The following is an 18,201-nucleotide window of genomic DNA, read 5'->3' as shown; positions in this document are numbered from 1 at the left end:
CTGGAGGGACTGCAGACTCCAGGCCGGCTCCAGGAGCACTCGCCGCGCGCCGCGACCGCAGCCTGGAACAGCGCCTGGACGGGTCGGGTTGCAGTGCAGCTGCCCAGCTGCAGCGGAGAAGGTCCAGCGCTGCTCCAGCTGAGCGACCACCGAAGGATTCGTTTCGTCGCTCCGTCTCTCTCGCACCCTAACGAGGCGCGTCACGAGTGTGAGAGAGATAGAGTGATGATGGAGCGTTCTTTCGGAATCTGCTGGAGCACAGAGAAATGATACTTAGCTGCGTTTCGCTGGAGTCTGCGAAATGCCTTATTTTCATGCCGCGGAGCATTGATCCGAGGAGCCGCAGCCAGAACGTGGAAGTCCCGTGGAAGCAGGCAGGCATCCAGCTATCCTGGAGCCCACAATCAAGGCGAAGTTACTGTACCTACGTAGTACTCCCGTCCCGAACTGATTGGACCAGTCGCTGGCACCGAAGCGAGATACGTACGACTGTCCGTCACTGACATGTCATGTCATGTCGGCCGCTGCCGCCGTCGTGACGTGACGAGGAGGGCATGCCTGCCGTGGATTAGGCAGAGGGAAGGACGTGACGTCATCAGGCATCGGTCAAATTCTGACAGCCACTACTCGGTGCTCTAATTTAGTCTCCAGGGAAGCTCCCTCAAATTCGTCACTCTCTTTGCTGAAGACGGTTCAGGCCACTGCACTGTGTACTCCCCATTCAATTTGGGCACCGAAGTAGTTTTCGTCGCTGTCTCTCTCGCACCCATACGGGACGCCCCATGAGTGCGAGTGAAAAAGCGACGAAAACGACTCTCGGAAGCAGTCTGCTGGAACCTGTATTCGACATCAGCGACTTCTACCGGCAGCGAGCCGCACTAGCCGCGCTCCGCCGAGTGTCCCTGCAGACATGGGGTATGTCGGCCAGACGGGCTGCCCAACTAGGAAGACAAGAAACTTTAAATTGGTTCATCAAACTTGAAAAATGGACAGAAAAGAAAAAAAACAGGATTGACAAGTGACATTTAATGACTTAAGCACCAAGATGGCTTAGACACAAAAATGAATGACATAATAATAAGAATGATTTAAGCCAAAATGGCTTTGACACAAAAATGAATGACATCATAATCAGAATGACTAAAGCACCAGGATGGTTTAATGACATCAAAATCAGAATATAACATTGCAGTAACTCTTGCTACGAATACATGGAGTCAAGAAGACTGGTAATTCAGTAAAACTTGTAAAAATAAAAATAAAAAACTAGTAAGTTAGTTGATAACTGAATCATCACTTTGGCCGTTTACAGGAGAGCTAACGGAGCGGAACAGCGTCATTTGAACACCACCCTCCTCTATGGCAAACCGTGGGCAGGGGCTGACACTGTTAGTGACTGGAATACGCAGAGTATTAGCAACTGTGAGGTGGGCAGGAGAACCTGTCAAATTATGAAACAGCATGTGTTAATTCAAAATAATAAAAAAAGAATTAAGAAATTGATTTTACAAGGGATGAAGCTACGATTGCTGAAAGGCAAGCAAAAATTCACCATAAGTAATGAACTACTTTTGTACGCAGAGATCCCTACCTTTCCTCAGGGCAAGGGCATGGGGAGTGAATCCATACGCATTTCGTATGTCGGGATCTGCCCCATGCAGGAGCAGCCACCGGGTGAGGGTAGCATTACCAGCTTTAGCTGCCAAGTGAAGCATGGAGTTGTTGTGCACATTTACATCATCAACAGAGCACCCTTGAGAAAGAAAGAGAAAAGATAAGGATTTTTGTAGCAACAACTAAGGTGTAACTAACTTGAAGAAAAGCACACCTTTTTCCCACAGAAGATTGAGAGCTCTGGGGTCCCATGAAGAACTCTTACTGACTCTGTAAGCCACTAAGTACATGGCAGTCTCTCCGTCTGAATTAGATAATGAAATGTCTGCTCCTAAACAGGGAACGAGAAATGTGTCACAATTAAGAGTTACTTAGACTCCATACTGCAGGTAGGAGAGCTACTTGCCAATATTTATCATGTACTGGATGAGTTCAAAATTATTGTTCCAGCAGGCTCTCTGCAACAGATATAATTTCCTTTTAAAATGAGAAACATTTGGCCAAGTTTAGAAGGACATTTGTACTTACCAAGAAAGGTGTGTATCCATGCGACACAGTGCAGTGCTTCCAAAGGGGAACGTTCACTAGATGACCGTTCTTGGCCAACAATTCGATGCATGCATTGGTGGCATCGGGATCCGGTGGACACTGTGATTCAATACAGTTTGATTCAAATAATTTGAATAAAAAATTCCTTATTAATAACTGAACAATGTGCCAGGGCATCACCCTGGGATTATACTTGACCATAGAAACAAAACTTACACCTGCATAATAATGGATCTTAGCCAAGTCAGTCTGCTCTGAGAAGTCAGGACCTGTAACCCATGACATCTCGAGATGACACATAAAGACCAGCGACATTGGGTGAGCTGAGGGACTTGGACATACCTTTGGTGCATTTCCTGTAGAGCAGGTACCCCATCGCGACCACTGCGGCCGCGCCGCCTACGCCGCCCCCGTACAGGAGGACGGTGGGGTCGGCATGGAGCCCAGTCAGCAGGTCGGCCTCAACCTGCCACCAAATCTCCCTCACCTCTGCTGCAAGGTATCCTGGAAACACGACATCGCTCGTCAAGTCATTTCATTCAAACTCAATGGCTGTCGTTTCTTCGTTTTAATATAGAAGAAGACTGCCTCCATCTTTGATACCATGATGCCGGAGAGCGTCCAGCCCTGCCCTGTAGGCCCCATCGAAAAGTCAATCACTCCCCATCCCTTTCTGCCTGTATACTTTAAGAACCGCACACGGAGTCACACGATCACTTAAATCTCACCAAATAGGTCGATTGTGGCGTTCATGGTTTGACGCAGATGTTCGGTCTTCACAGACCACCGTTTCGCCGCCGTTACTTTCTGAACTTCGTTTGACACGTTCGAACCGGCTGCGCGCGCGTACCTCGCACTACGTGGGTGCGTTCCAGTAAGAAGCTTCCAGGCAGAGAACGACCAATCGAACTTCAACGTGAAGGGCAGGGCATCTCTCTCCTTGACTCATTCACAATTTAATTCGAATGATTCTTTTAATTTAAAAAATGACCTTCACTGCAAAATGAATGGAAGAAAGCACTAGCAGGGCGCAAGACTGTGGAAACGAAGATCTGACCGGAAATGACCAGTAGGGTGCCGAGGTCGTTGCCCCGTGGCAGTGCAAAGTGGAAACAAAAACATCCGCAGCCCCCCGAAATCCGGAGGACGAGGGCGAGGAGGGAGGGGCGGAGTGGGTGATTGCAGACGATATGCAACATTAGGTGTAGAAAAATATCATTTCTAGCCATTATGGCACGTAAAAATTACTACTTTTACTTCATGGCGCATTGAAAACTAGAAGGGTTCCTCAAAAAGAGGGGCGTCAGTATGGCTCGTCAAGTAGTGGCGACAATTGCCATACTTTTCGCCCTGTTTGCAGTGTTCTGCATTGTTCAGGGTTCTGAGGGAGACCAGTCCCCTTTCTATCGCAACTGCATAGACAAGTGCATTCAAGCAAATTGTACCAAAGGTAAAAATAACTGAAAACAGTCCAGATTATTATTCATTTTTCTTGCAGGTTATAGTTGCCTCCACAAATGCTGTCTATCCAAAAAGTTGTGTTATTTTCATTCCTTTTTCTGTGACCTGTGATGAGACTGAAGTGTGAATCTTTTCAGGTGGTAAATTTTCCAACACAAGCAATGTTCATTATTCAACATTAGATACCATAATTGGGTGGACTTGTCAAGATGAATGCAGGTATACATGTATGTGGCCAACTGTTGAAGCGTTCCGAGGAAGAAAGTGGAATGTTCCGCAGTTCCATGGCAAGGTGAAGTGAAGCAATGAATTACTATTCTTATTTTGAAGGCTTTCCTAACCATCATTCTTATTCTGTGTATTGTCAGAAACCAGCATATCTAATAGATTTTTGTGTACTATTTTCAGTGGCCCTTTGTTCGTGTTTTGTGCATGCAAGAAGTGGCATCTGTCACATTTTCCATCTTAAATTTCATTGTTCAACTCAATGAATGGCGGAAGTTCCGGAAAGAAGTCAACCCTGACTATCCATTTTATTGGATGTGGTCATTCTATGTGATGGTATGAAGCTGTAACTGAGAATTTTACAAACACTGGGAAGCATATCAACTTAGTCATTTATTTTACCTCTTTTGTCAACAGATCTGTCTTAATTCATGGGTATGGTCTATTGTCTTCCATGCACGGGATACTTCATTTACTGAAATTATGGATTATGTGTCAGCCTTTTCAGTAGTGACATATTTTTTGTTCTGTTTTGGGGCAAGGTGAGTTTTTCTCATTTCAGATTTTTTGCTGTTCTTGTTATCAGTTGGGAACTAACATTTTACTATTGTTCATTTAAATTTCCCTCAGAGTTGGAAGCCATTTATTCCGAGGAGCAACTGTTGTCCACGCATGTCTTTGCATTGCACTGTATGTCTTCCATGCAACATATTTATTATTTGTGAAGTTGGATTATGGTTACAATATGATTGTCAACATAAGTGTTGGTAAGTGCTCAAAATTGATCACCATATCCTGGAAAGCTAATAAACTCATATGAGGCCCATATTTGACGGATTTCTCTTTTGTAGGTGGTATAACATCTATTGTCTGGTTTGCCTGGTGTGTTAAAAAGCAGAGAGAATTACCACACACTCACTATTTGATGCATTTTTTACTCGGTTTGTGGGCAACAATGCTTTTTGAGATTCTTGACTTCGAACCAATTTATTGGATTTTTGATGCTCATGCCATTTGGCATTGCACAACAATTCCATTGCCATACCTGCTTTTTAGGTAAGTTTTCTTCTTCCACAATTTTCACTGTGTATCACAGTTTTCTTAAAAAACTTTACTAATTTGTGAGAACTTTGACTGTTTATATTTAATATTATTATTATTGATTTCAGATTTGTGAAAGCTGACTGCAAGTACTTACACAAGGAGAAAGAGAAAAATATTTGATTATTGCTTTTTTTCTTTAGAAGCTTAATGCCTATCTAAAGACAGTCTTAAATGTTTTTGAAAGTATTACCAAAGGACTGAATATGCAGATCGTTTTAAATCTGCCTATGTGACACTAGTCAGTTGTGGGCTTAGTGTACTTGTGTAAACACTGCATGTGCGAGATGTGAAATCAAACAATGGATGTGAGTTTGCAGATTTAATCCAAGAAAGTAGTTGTTTCATTTTCTGCTTTTAAATTGCGCTGTATGGTTTTGAACACCAATTGGACACAGTTACCCGCACTTCTTTGGTCACATAAAAATAACTATTACAGAAAATTCATTTTAAAGGTAAAATCAGATGAATTTTTGTAAGACCACAGTCCATTCTATTTCTCTGCAGCTAATGTCTGTTGTTTGAGTTTGGTCCCATAGTCAACAAAAGCCATAAATACCAAGTCATATTTTGTTTTTCTTCTCTCTTTCTTTAACACTAAAATTTCTCTTATATAATTGTGAAGTCTATGTATGCATTTAATGTTGGCATTTAATTTTTGTCTAGAACTCATCTTCTATAAGTAGTGCCTTTTCTTAGCTGTAACTTGCAAGGGGAATGCTACCTTTCCTGTGACTTAGTTTGTTTCAACAAGTTTACAGTCAGAATTTGAGTCTGTTTCATGAAAATTTTACAAGTTATTTGACTTGATTTCAGTTTTAAAATTGGAAAGGATTTAGTATTTGCCTGTAAAGCTACCATTTCATTGTAGTGCCTTTCTCATTCTTCTTATTATAACTATCGTTGCACCCTCTTTCATATTTTAACTATTACCTGTGACACTTGTTATGTTTGGCTTCACTCTTGGTTGTAATCCATGAGTTAAAAATTTATATCGTCTTTACTTTCTTATCAATTAGGTGTGGTGCAGTACCATTCCACCCATAAGTTACAGTAAAAGTCTGTTGTAGCAAATTGCCCAGATATTTTTTTTGTTAAATTTGTTATTTTGTGGATTGTGGATGCGAGGATGGCTGCTTCTTGCTCCATCTGTCTTTTGGATGTATCGTGTCCAAGGTTAATTGTGTTGTTAATTTTGTTCTTTGTTTGCAATGAATGAGTCCTCTGTTTATGTCTCTTCCCAATTTGACAGAGCTCTAGGGAGATAACCTGTATAATGTATTTTTATTTTATTTCTTACTTGATGTTTGTTGTACTTTATGCATGAATGTGAAATAGGTATTCAAGCACAAACTGACTGCAGCACCCACTGGCTAAAAAAATGTGGATCACTTACTTTAAATTAACCTTCTGAACATGTATGTGTTCAATATGAATTATCATTTTTAAGCTATGCCCAGATTGCACTGAAATGAGTCTTTGTGTTCAGTCCAAAAATTTTTTTGGTGCTTTGGGACCCAATGACAGATTTTTATTAAATTCTTAATAAAATGGATAATATGACATTTTTCCAATGTTAATTTTCAAGTGACTGTTGTTTACAATGAGGTACAAGCTGTTGTTTTAAGTACTTACTTTTTAATAAAATTTCAGTGCAGTACCTTGAGTCTGAATAACTCCTTTGTAATGTTATTATTTGGGGCTTTGTTAGAAAGTATTTTGTGCCATTGAATGTTCAACATTTTATTTGTTCTGTGTAGAGTCTTTGGCTGTTGAAAGATTGATGCCATTTTGGTTTGATGTGACATGAAATTCTTTTTTGTAGGTGTGAAACTACTGTTGTACCTATCATTGTTATCAATCATTTTATATTTTAAAAGTTTCAAATATGTTTCAAAATTAAGATGTGGAATAGTTTATGAATTGTTAGACTTTAACTTTGGTTTCTAAAACCAAAATCAAGTTGCGATGTAATGTGAATGTAAGCTTGTTAGTTGCTACCTTAGCGTTTAGGTGACTACAAAGTAGTGCAGCTATTAGTGATAGTTTGTTTAGATAACATTGATATATTGTCATGTTATGTGTAGGTCCCTTGCTGGTTTCAAAAATAATATATGTCTATTTTTAATTATTCCAATCACCCCAAATTAATGTGTTTGTTGGTATTCGATTTATTGTTGATTTATATACACTTGTGTTTCTTTTGTGTGTGTGTTGCTTGCACTTTACCTATTTACCTAGTATCTAAATGTTGAGTATTTATCAAAATATTTGCATACAATAATATCATGAGGTGCCTGCAACTCACTAAGCTGGAGCTTGGTTGAAATTTATTTCTTGTTGATCGTCCATATTTGCAAAAGTGGTTATGATATGAATTTCTTGTTTTGTTGTTATATTATTTGATTTTTCTGTGCTTTACCAAAGTGAACCAAATTCTTGTTTCGTGATACTCTAAAATGTTTTTCCTTTGGATTTTTCTTTTTTGTTATTACACAAAATGTGAAATTAAAATCTTGCTTGAAGAACGTCTTTTCTTCCTAGTCTTCCTAGCCTTTGATGGGGTTCAAACTGGGTGGCGCAAGTGGAACGGCGATGGGATCTAGGCGAGTGCCGTCGCCGTCGCCGCGTTGCCGTCGCTCTGGGATCCGCGTTTATTTGGTTATTCAACATTCAAGGCGAAAAGCGGCGCGATTCGGACCGCTGGGCGCCGCGCCGACCCGACCGCCCCGAGTTCCGTCGGGGCGCTGCCTATGCAGGTTTCGTCGCTGTGTCCCTCTCGCACTCGTGGGGCGCCTGCAAGGGGTGCGACAGAGACAGAGACAGCCACTGCGCTCGGAACAGGGCCGAAGGGTGGTGCTAATGCTAAACACAGGCGGTGCTAACGCGCCAACGCGGCGCTGCTGAGCCCGGCCAACTTATTTCCGCCAGGATGAAGCAGGAACCGGATGCAACGGCAGCACTGCAGGGCTGCAGGCTAGATGACTGGATGCAGGGCAGGACAGGGCGCCGCCCGATCCGCACGGCGACGGCAGCGACAGCCTACGCGGAACTCGGCAAACGAAGCACCAATTGCATTATTTTTCAAAAAGTCCGAATCACGACCGCCCTCACGCACACCACGGCGTGCGCGGCGTGCTGCGGGGCCAGACGGTGCGAGTCCCAGTCGGCCGTCGGCCCGCCCGAGGCCCGCAGCCCCGCGGCGGCCCGCTACCAAAACTCATTTCCGCGTTCGACGCAAACTGCCCGCGCCCAGGCCAGCAGTCCAGGAGCGCGGAGCCTCCGATTACTTGTCATTTTTCCGGTGGCGCGCCGCTCCGCCGCTCCGCTCCGGTGGCGCTTGGCCGCGCTTGGCGTGGCGCTCGGCGTGGCGCTTGCTCGGATGGCCGCTTGGCCGCTGCCTCGTGTAATTGGCCGCCGGCTCCACAAATAACCTGCTCAAGTAGTCAACAATTTCCTGGCCGCCTCCAACAATAATCTAATTGCGCTCGGTGCCGCGTCGGGCCAGGGCGGGCCGGACGGGGCGCTCCCGCCGTCCGGGGCGACGTCGCCGTCGTCGAGAAGAGCGCCGGCGTCCTTGACTTGCGGGACCGCGGCGGCGAGGCGAGCGGCAGGACAGGGCGCGGAGCTCGGCGCGGAGGACCAGGCGGCGTGAAGCGATTCGTTATCTTGAGCGTTGTGCGACAGGACGAGCAGGACGGACAGGACGGCGCGTCTTCCGGGATGACATGTTGCTGATTCACGCCCCGGCACGTCGCTCTGTCTCGCTCGCACCCTTTAGGTGCTCTCGGAACGCGCCGCGAGTGCGAGAGAGACAGAGCGACTCGTTCGGAATCCGCCTGCCGGCGCACGGCGGGAACGGAACGCGCTTGCAGTGGAGCAGTGGCCAAAAAGGGTCCCAGAAAAAAGGCGCCTCTGGCGGGGCTCGAACCCGTAACCCGCGCGCACCCAGACCAAACGGCAGCGATGTTACGTGGAGTTACGCCGGAGGGCGGGCGGACGGCACTCCCCGCATGAAGCGGCCGCGCGCCACGACGGCAGTTGTTTCTTTTGGATTCCTCGGCGTGCGGGGCGCAGGGCGGGGCGCGGTGGCAAAGGGCCCAAGGACCGAGAGCCTCGAAACTCCGGGTAGGGCCGCCGTGCCGACGTGCCCAGCATGCCCAGCGCCGTGCCCTCGCCGCCCGGGTCACTGCCCTGCCCCCGGTTTGTGTTCTCCAGGTGGGATAGGCTAGGATAGGGCTCTAGATAGGAACTTGCCGGCGGCCGGGTTGGGGGGGGGGGGGTCCCATTCAAAGCGAGACTGCCGTGCTGCCGCCAAGGCAAAGAAGGCCGACAATGCGCCTTACCTCGTTCGTCTCTGTAATGTCTTTACGACGTCACCGGCCGACCAGAGTTTCGTCGCCCTGTCTCTCTCGCGCCCGTACGCGACGCCCCACCAGTGCGAGAGAGACAGAGCGACTAAAGCTCTGTCCGGGGAGACTTCCACAACTCCGAGCCGCCACCGAGCCGGACCCCAGGCACGACTCCGCACTGCGTGTGTCACAGCACGGCTCTAGAGTCGGGCCGCGTGGCCGATCAACGAATCAACGAATCTACGACCGTCGCAGCGTTGCTCAACGGAAACGAAAATTCGCGGCACGTACTGCAGAAAATAAAGATCCACCTGGAGGAGCAGTGGAAGCCAGCGTAAGTCAATAGTTGTCTGCTTCATCACATTTTTCATCGGTACGGTAAAAGTGATTGATTTCATGAAACCTGTTCGCTCCGTCTTACTTTGCGAGTTACTTCCGGAGTGTTTGACTATCCGTGTCGTCGGGCGGCTGCTGGGCGCTGGCGGAGGTGGTGACACCGTTCATTTTTTCCCACTCCCCCTCCCTGCCGCCCAGGGGCTCTGTCTCTCTCTGCCCCGCTGTGCTGGGGCCACATTAGTGTAGGGCAGGGCGTGTTTGTTGACAATGCGCCCAGGAAAGGGAAACTGAGTGAAAAGGGTTGCATCGGCCTTATCGGGCGTGGCCGCGTTTGTGGCGGCGGTGGCCCGCAGACTGATTCCGAGAGTCCTTTTCGTCGCTCTGTCTCTCTCTCGCACCTACAGGGGGCGCCCCATGAGTGCGAGAGAGGCAGAGCGTCGGAAACGATTCTCGGAATCAGTCCGCTGGCGGTGTGGCCTTCCGTCCGGGTTCGGCTTCCTCCCGGACGTCAACGAGTAGTACTTTGTGTACCTTGTGTACCTGTGTGGAGGCGGCCGTGCCCTGGCGGTGCCCTGGCGGTAGCGGGCCACCTGCCCCACCCCCTCCACCGCCACCCCAAAGCTCCACGCGGGAGCCGGCCTGCCTGCCCGGCCTGCCTGCCCGGCCCGCCCCACTGCGCCCCACGCCGCCTCCCAGTCAGTTGCGATCAAGTCGTGACGGCGAGCGCAGCGGGGCCGGGGCCGTGCGGGACGGGACGAACGAACGAAACGCGAGTGTGTGTGAGTGTGCGTGTGTGACAGGTCACGTGACAACGTCACAGTGTCATGCCGACGTAGTGGTGCACCGGTAGTGATCGCACATCAGTGTCATCCAGTGCAAGTGTTGGTGTGTGTGTGAGTTAGTGTCGGACGTACGGCGAGGCTGCCCTCCGCGTGGATTTGGAGGACAGGCTCTCGCGTCGGTCCGACGGTGTGTCAGTCAGACGGTCCGTCCGGGACGCGCTTTGGATACAGTGCCTCACGCCGCCCCTCCACGCCCTCGGCACTTGCCGGTGAGTACCTGACCTAATCTGGATGAACCTAACCCCAACGTGTCGGACATTCGGGTCTCATGCGACCACAGTTCAGGAAACTGTCGGGGGATGAGCGTCAGATTTGGACAGAGTGAACTCTCTGTGGGCTGCCTAAAGACTCTGAATGGACTATCTGTGGGCTGCCTAAGGACTCTGTATGGACTTTCTGTGGGCTGTCTATGGACTCTGTTGCCTCTTTGTCGACTCTCTAAGTACTCTCTCTAGGTACTCTTCGAAGGCAGGACCGCCGAGCCGACTCGAGGTTTACGCGCCCTGCCAGTCCTGCCGGCCCTGCGCTGCCTTGTGTGTTCCCCGTTCCCGGCCACGACACTGCTTGTAATTGATTCTCCATTTCCGACTCATGGCTTGGCCGCTTCCCTTGTGCGTTGCGTTCCGTCCCTGCGGCTCGGACAATGCGCCGCGCTGATTGGTGGCGCAATTTGGCCTCTTATTATTCGCCAGCCAATCAGGAGGCTGAGAGTCGTTTTCGCCGCTCTGCCCCTCTCGCACCTACACGGGAAGCCCCATGAGTGCGAGAGAGACAGAGCGACGAAAACGACTCTCGGAATGAGCCTGCAGGATGCGCCTCGCCTCGCACTTCCGACTTGGGCTTGGGCAGCCATTGGCTTTGCCATAGGCTTTGCCGTGACCGCACAGTCTGATTGTTTGGCCAAGTCAAGGGGATTGCGGGCATTGCGTGTCGCGTGTCGAAATGGTTTCGGCTTTTGTCTCTGTCTCTCCACACATGGCGCGGGGCGCGCGGCCAGGGCGGACCAGTCCGGGGCCTCCTCTCCAGCCTCTCCAGATGTTCGCCGTCCTTCAGGATGCCGCGGCCCTCCCCCTCCCCCTCCCCCGGCGCCGCTCGCCGCGTCCGCACTCCGCACACACCACCGCCTGCAAAAACGGATTTCACGCGCATCAGCCCGTACACTGTACAGGTGCGTCCGCCGGGATGACAACCTTGTCGGCGCGGGTTCGAATCCCGTCGACGCGGGACGGCCGTTCCTGCTTTTATCGTGGGCGCCGCGGAGTGCCGCTTATCTTTGCGACTTCGGAATGGGTTCGAGTTGGGCGCGCTGGATGGGACAGCTTTGGCTGCGGTGGAGAAGGGTGACCTGGCTGCGGGGCGGCCGTCAAGGGTGCGCCATGCTGGAGGACGTCGCGAAGGTGTCGACGGCGGCGTGGCGAAAGTGCGGCCCGGTGGCCCATGGCGTCCATGGCGGCCATGGCGGCCGGGTTTGCTCGCCGAAGCGGCCGAGCAGCGAAGCAGGCGAAGCGGCCGAGCAGCGAAGCAGGCGAAGCGCGCCCAGTGGGGCCCAGACGGCCCAGACGGCCCAGACGGCCCAGACGGCCCAGACGGCACCGAAGGCGGCTCAACAAGGATGCGATCCAGGATGGCGCGACTAGAGGCGGCACGGCGTGGCTGCAGCCACCTGCACACTGATTCCGAGAGTCGCTTTCGTCGCTGTCTCTCTCCGCGTCACGGAGCGCCCCGTGTTGCTGCGAGAGAGACAGAGCGACGAAACGACTCTCTGAATGAGCCACCTGCTCGGTCGCTTTTTGGCCGCGGTCTGGGGGCGTCCCCAAGGCCGCTGCCCGCACACCGGCGAGGCGCGGCGGGGCGGGGCGGGGCGCGCGGGGTCGGCCCACCAACGCCCGTCTGCCGCGGCCGCGGCGTCGCACGCGTCCCACGCATGTGACTCCTCGTCGCCGAGCCCCGCGCCCCGCGCCCCGCCCGGCAGCCCGGCCCGCCGATCGGCCGTCCGCGTGGCCTCGGTGGCCGCGGCCGGCGCAAGCAGCGACGCCACGCGGACGGCGATGACGGGCACCCATCTCCAGGACGCCAGGAGCAGCTCGACGTCGACCGCGTCCCTGGCGCCGCCATTGTCCGCGCTAATGTGGGAAGTCGAAAAGGTTCCGCGTGTCTGGCGGATCGCCGCCGTGCTGCCGTGCGGCCGGTGCTTATCGCGGCCACGTAAACGCCGCCCAAACGGCGGACCGGCGCGCCAGCGTGCCAGCGCCGCCGGCGGAGTGATTCGGTTTGAGGAGAGTCCTCTGGCAGGAGGAGAGTCACACTGGTGTCACACTGGTGTCACACTGGTGTCACACTGGTGTCACACTGGTGTCACGCTGGTGTCACTCTGTTGCGTCGGCTCCTCGGTAATGACGTCCTAATGGCTGGCCTGGCTGGCCGTACGGTCCTGCTGCACGCTGCGCTGCGCCGTGCCGCGCGTTCAGAGTGGACGGACGCAGTGGACTGACGCAGTGGACTGACGCAGTGGACGCGGCGCTCGTCGGCTTCGTCGTTATTTTCCCAGGAACCGGCCGGCCTTCCGTCACCGCGCGCACGGCGAGCACGGCGAGCACCGCGTCAACGCAACGCAGTGAGAGTGCCCGCAGGCCGACGCCGAACGACGCCTCGTCGCTCTGTCTCTCTCGCACCCCGACCGAGCAAGCCTCGAGTGCGACGGGGACGGAAAGCACACCGTTCGGAATCATCGGCCTGCCGCCCAGCCTAACCCAGCCAAGCTGCCCGCAAAAGGCTCTCGTCCCGGCCGGCCAGCAGGCGGATTCCGAAACTGCGGCCGTCTCTCTCGCACTCCTACGGTACGCCCCAAGAGTGCGAGAGAGACGGAGCGAAGCGTCCCGTTGCGCGTGCATTCTGCATTCCCGGTGGCGGCGACCACGGCGACGACCACGGCGACGACCACGGCGACGGCGAGAAGCGTGCGTCCGCGCGTCAAAGTCGCGCTGCCGGCCGGTCTAGTCCGGTGCCCCCGGTGCCCAGGACGCCGCCGACTAGGCGAGGAACGCGGGCTGATTAGCGTGCCTGTCGTCGTCGCTCTGTCTCTCTCGCGCCCATAAGAAGGGCCCGTGGGTGCGAGAGAGATAGAGCGACGACAACGACTCTCGGGCTGGAGTCCTGCAGAGGCAGTTGCAATTACAGGACGGCGAATCTGGCGAAAGGCAGGACGACGTGTCCGACTAGACGGACTGGACGGTCTTGATGCGGCGGCCCTGATGCGTTGACATGATCGCATTAGCGGTCTCACGGCGTCCGCTCGTCCAGCGTGATGCACTGTGTGGTCTGCTCGCCGCCGCGCCGCCAGACGCCCGGACATTCTAGCGGGTTCACCGTTCGCTGCGCGCGTTTAGGAAAAAAATGAAGAAAGAAAGACTTGATTCGTACGACTGGCGATGATGACGACGGACTGCTTCGCACCGGGCATAGCGGCAGTGCCTTGGCCGCCTCGGCCGCGCTGCAGATGGGAAAACGGCAAAACACTGAGGCAATCGTTTTGAGACGCTTTGTCCGATTCCTAATGGCCGCGGGTTGCGTTGCTGCGTTTCTTCACGTTATCTCGGAAGCCACCCGTTCGGCACGGCTCAGGGCACCTACACTGGAGACCGGGGCACCTTGGGGCACCCCGATCAGTGAGTTATCCTCCCCATTCGTTCGCGCGCGGGGATTTATTGCGGGGAGTCCTCGGCAGGGCCGTGGCCGGGCCTACACTGGGCCTACACTGGGCCTACCTGGATTACCTGGATGGGCGGGACGGGGCTGCTTCGCTTGCTTCGCTGGCTTCGCTGGGCCGCCGGTGATTAGCAACAAAAAAGGGGCAAAAATAACAAAAGTGCCGTGCCTGCAGGAATGCGCCCGTGTGGTGTGGGACCATCCGGGCCCATTTTGCGAAACGCGAAGCTTCCCCCCCCCCCCCCCCACCTGCTGCGCGCGGGTCCCGAAGGAACCCCCTCTCCCCCGCCTCTCCGGGCTCTCCGGGACTCGCAGAGGCAGTGTCAGGGGACAGGTGGGATGAGGGATGGGTTCCGACCAAGGTTGAATCATCCTGTGCGTGTGTGTGTGCGTGTGTGTGTGTTATGGAGTCGTTTGGGTGTGTGGGAGTTTGCACGTGTGTGCGTGTGGGTTCGCGCACGCCGAAGTGATTTTTGGGGTCCCTTTTACTCGTTATAATCTTTCTGCGAAATCCGTCCCGTCCGCCCCTTCCCCGACAGGGGCGAGATCGTAGATCGCACACACTTACACACGCACACATGTACACACACATGTACCGACACATGTATACACACACACACACGCTCGTGCGCGCGCACACACACACACACGCTCACACACACTGGACACGTTCGACACTACCTTTCTGTGGTGGTGGATGCGTACCTATTGGCACAGTATCGTTAGGGCATACCGGTTTATGATGGAAGTGGCGCCGTTAGTTGCGGGTTCGATTCCCCCCTCCCCGAAAAGTGCCGCGCGAACTCGTGACCGGCGATAGGGGAAGCCGATACGTCAGCGCGCACTTCCACGGCACACGCCTTGCCAGGCGTGTGTCTGTCTCTCTCGCACTCGTGGGCCGCCCGGTGCGGCTCAGCGGGTGCGAGAGAGACAGACGCTTCTGGGTCAAGGGCTGCACTGCTGCGCTGCACCGTCCAGGTGCGCCACTGCGCCCAGGTGGTCGCGGAGGCAGTCGCGTCCAGACGGCCAGACACCACCGCTAATTCCAATCGGCTGCCATTTTTTTGGTGTCCGTCCGTCTGTCTGTCTGTCTGTCTGTCTGTCTGTCTGTCTGTCTGTCTGTCTGTCTGTCTGCTGTCTGTCTGTCTGTCTGTCTGTCTGTCTGTCTGTCTGTCTGTCTGTCTGTCTGTCCGTCCGTCCGTCCGTCTGTCTGTCTGTCTGTCTGTCTGTCTGTCTGTCTGTCTGTCTGTCTGTCTGTCTGTCTGTCTGTCCGTCTGTCTGTCTGTCTGTCTGTCTGTCTGTCGGTGTGCGTTTACATTTTATTTGAAGTGACAAAGCGTCAGTGAGTAGTCCTACATCCTTTTGACAAATGGGCTGAAACCACACCTTCCATGAGGCGGTTTTGGTGTGTCCGGCCCGGGGTCGGGGTCGGGGGCCGCGGGCCGCCACCTCGCCCCGTTGTCGTGGGCGGCGAGGCGAAGAAGCGAGGGGCGAGGAGGAGAGGAGTGTGCCGGTGTGTGTTTCGCGGGACTCGGCGGCATCGAGGGGCGATGCAAGAAGGCGTGGGCCGACTGGGCAGACTGGAGCGCGTAACCACGTCATCCACCCCAAATGCAGCCAATCCGAAAACGAAAATAAGTTATCGCCGCGTGCACCTACAACTGCCGCGGGAAAATTGAAATGTAACCGACAGTGCCGCATGAATATAACTCGTGGATTATCACGCACGGGGAACGAACAGCCAGGATTGTTCCCAGCAGCCGCCTTGGCGCGTCTCCCAGAGTGTGTCTGTGTGGGAGCAGATAAGGCGATACCCGAGAGTAACTGTGTGTGTGTGTGTGTGGGTGTGTACGTGTGTGTGTGTGTGTGTGTGTGTGTGTGTGTACACGTGTGTGTACTACGTGAGGGGGGGGGCAGGGCATTGAATTGACCATCTTTATAGTGCTAATGAAAATGCACATCGGGCCTCTCAAATCCTTTGTGTGGAATCCTTAGCGATGGGGGATTAGTATAACGTATATACAAAGTAAATGAAAATTGTTTATGTCCGTCTTTTTTTCGCGGTGTACCTAGCATGTCCTGCAGCGAGGCCAGGGAAGTCCCGCGTCCCGCCGGGCAGCGCGTGCCAAACGAAAGGGCCAATGGTTGGTCGGCATATTGACGACGAGTAAATCCAAGGGACGGGGTTTCCTGAGTGAGTGTTGCGATGCGTGTGTGTGTGTGGGGGGGGGGAGAGGGGGGCGTGTTTGTATGGGTGTACCCTTCTCACCTGTGGCCAAAGGGTTGTCGACCTCAAGGCCCCCCTGCCCGGGGCATGCCCTATGCCCCGTGCGGCCCCGTGCGTGCCCCAAGCCCCGCGCGCTGGCCCAGGCGGCCAAGCCCTTCCCTCCAGCGCCCCCGTGTTCCTCACTCCGGCGTCAAGGTCTCCATTCAACATCGATCGTTGCGCCGATAGTATCAAAGGATTACGACCTTCCCGTAATTTTTTTTTTAAAAAGTCGTTTTTTTTGTTTGTCTTACTTTTGTTGGCTGAGGTGGTTCTTTTTCAAGGAAGGGCGTATGCGAGGCCGAGCCGGGGCCGAAGCCTGACCGGACCATGGGGATGGAGCTGCAATCGTGTGACACGGCCAAAAGGGATTAAAGGGAGAAATAAAAATATACTTGTAAACAGCGACAATTCAATAAAAAGAAGTCCTTTAGGGAATGGATGCAAACACGTACCGATTGGCGTCCCTTCCAGTCCCAGGGCTTATTGGCGGCCCTGCCCGGCCCTGCCCGGCCCTGCCTGCCTGCCATGCTGGCCCTGCGGGTCCTTATTGGCGGTGCCTCGCGCCGCCGAGCTCGGCACTGCTTTGGCGCTTTGGCAATGGCTCGTTAGCGATAGCGAAAGTGGATCACTGTTGATGCTGTGTGTGTGTGTGTGTGTATTAGGTGTGTGTCGGTGTGTGTGAGTGAGTGTGTAGGTGTGTGTCCCAGGCCGGCCAAGGACGAGGGCAAGGGACTGGCTGGGTTCTCAAAGGGCCCTCGGCCTCGCCACGCCACTGGGCCGTGAAGGGAGGCGGTTGCCGACCGCGGCCCTTCGCGGCCCTTGGCGGCCCTTGGCGTCTGGGCGGCCCGGAAACGATTTGGAGGGAAAAGGGAGAAAGAGCGACGCTGGGGCGCCGCGGTGCGGAGCGCGGAATCGTCGGGAATCCTTCGGGAATCCTTCGGGAATCCTTCGGGAATCCTTCGGGGTCCCTCCGGGTCCCTCCGGCGGGTCCGGCCGGGGCGTCCTTGGCCAGGACGGCGTTCATTACTCAAAGTGGCCACGAATTGAGGGAATCGAGGCGACGACGTCCTTCGTCCTTCGGCAGTCATTTCCTCCTCCTCGGGTCTGTGGCTGCTGCTGCTGCAGCGGCCGTGTGGTGCGTCCCCCTTGGGCCTTTGGAATGCTGGACGACATCGAGTAGTGCGTGCTGCGTGCGTGCGTCCGCACACGGCGTGGCGTTACCCAACGCGGTGCGTGGCGGGGCGGTGTCGCCCCAGTCCCGCATAGGCCCGCCGCGCCGCCACAGAGGTCGCGTGACGCGCTGAGAGGTGCGGCACCGCGGCACCGCGGCGCAGGTGAACACCTCGCCTTATGAAATCAGTTCTGTGTCGCAGCGCCCCGCTTAGAACAAAAACTCCTAACAATGGGAAAAGCTTGTCTCGTAGAGTACTTACGCGCCGACTCACAGCGGGCGAGAATACCGGTGGATGCGGTCAAAATTCCGGACGCGTTTTGAGCTCCAGAGTCGCTAAATGGGACTCGAACCGAACGTGTGACCCCACCAATGGGTAGCTCTCCGAACGAGGTTCGAGTCCTGGTTAGCGACTGAGCTCAAACGCGTCTTTGGCCGCCTCCACCGGTCCTCTGGCCCACTGTGTGACGGGCCGGCTGGCGTCCTGGAAGGTCAGAGGGTTCGTATAGTTATTTCGAGGCCCGGGGTGCAGACGCACGTGATAGGACGGCATAGCAGGCGAGAGAGACAGAGCGA

The 18,201-nt window shown here is 53.7% G+C and overlaps 3 protein-coding genes across 3 annotated transcripts in view; 2 read left to right on the top strand and 1 right to left on the bottom strand.

Moving 5' to 3' along the window:
* Positions 1 to 1,011: 1,011 nt before the first annotated feature.
* On the bottom strand, positions 1,012 to 3,024 carry LOC117645957 (histone-lysine N-methyltransferase EHMT1-like). Its single transcript, XM_034386533.1, has 8 exons — positions 2,892 to 3,024; positions 2,506 to 2,667; positions 2,380 to 2,432; positions 2,143 to 2,262; positions 2,021 to 2,072; positions 1,829 to 1,945; positions 1,592 to 1,753; positions 1,012 to 1,441 (listed from the first exon to the last, which is right to left on the bottom strand). Exons 1-8 carry the CDS (start codon positions 2,914 to 2,916, stop codon positions 1,275 to 1,277), a joined length of 858 nt encoding a protein of 285 aa, XP_034242424.1. The 5' UTR covers positions 2,917 to 3,024; the 3' UTR covers positions 1,012 to 1,274.
* A 251-nt stretch (positions 3,025 to 3,275) lies between these two features.
* LOC117646121 (post-GPI attachment to proteins factor 3) lies at positions 3,276 to 6,513 on the top strand. Its single transcript, XM_034386838.1, has 7 exons — positions 3,276 to 3,613; positions 3,762 to 3,916; positions 4,033 to 4,185; positions 4,267 to 4,391; positions 4,480 to 4,616; positions 4,701 to 4,905; positions 5,019 to 6,513. The coding sequence occupies exons 1-7, from the start codon at positions 3,472 to 3,474 to the stop codon at positions 5,071 to 5,073; spliced, it is 972 nt and encodes a 323-aa protein (XP_034242729.1). The 5' UTR covers positions 3,276 to 3,471; the 3' UTR covers positions 5,074 to 6,513.
* Positions 6,514 to 10,349: 3,836 nt separating this feature from the next.
* Positions 10,350 to 18,201, top strand: part of LOC117646083 — a 96,486-nt gene continuing 88,634 nt past the window's right edge. The window contains exon 1 of the mRNA XM_034386768.1: positions 10,350 to 10,689. The gene's annotated coding sequence lies outside the window, so the exon portion shown is untranslated. The remainder of the gene's footprint in view (positions 10,690 to 18,201) is intronic.

Source organism: Thrips palmi, unplaced genomic scaffold, assembly GCF_012932325.1.
Source record: "Thrips palmi isolate BJ-2018 unplaced genomic scaffold, TpBJ-2018v1 HiC_scaffold_19, whole genome shotgun sequence".
Taxonomy (NCBI): domain Eukaryota; kingdom Metazoa; phylum Arthropoda; class Insecta; order Thysanoptera; family Thripidae; genus Thrips; species Thrips palmi.
Note: the sequence above shows the minus strand (reverse complement) of the source record. Positions and strands in the feature narration are given on the sequence as shown.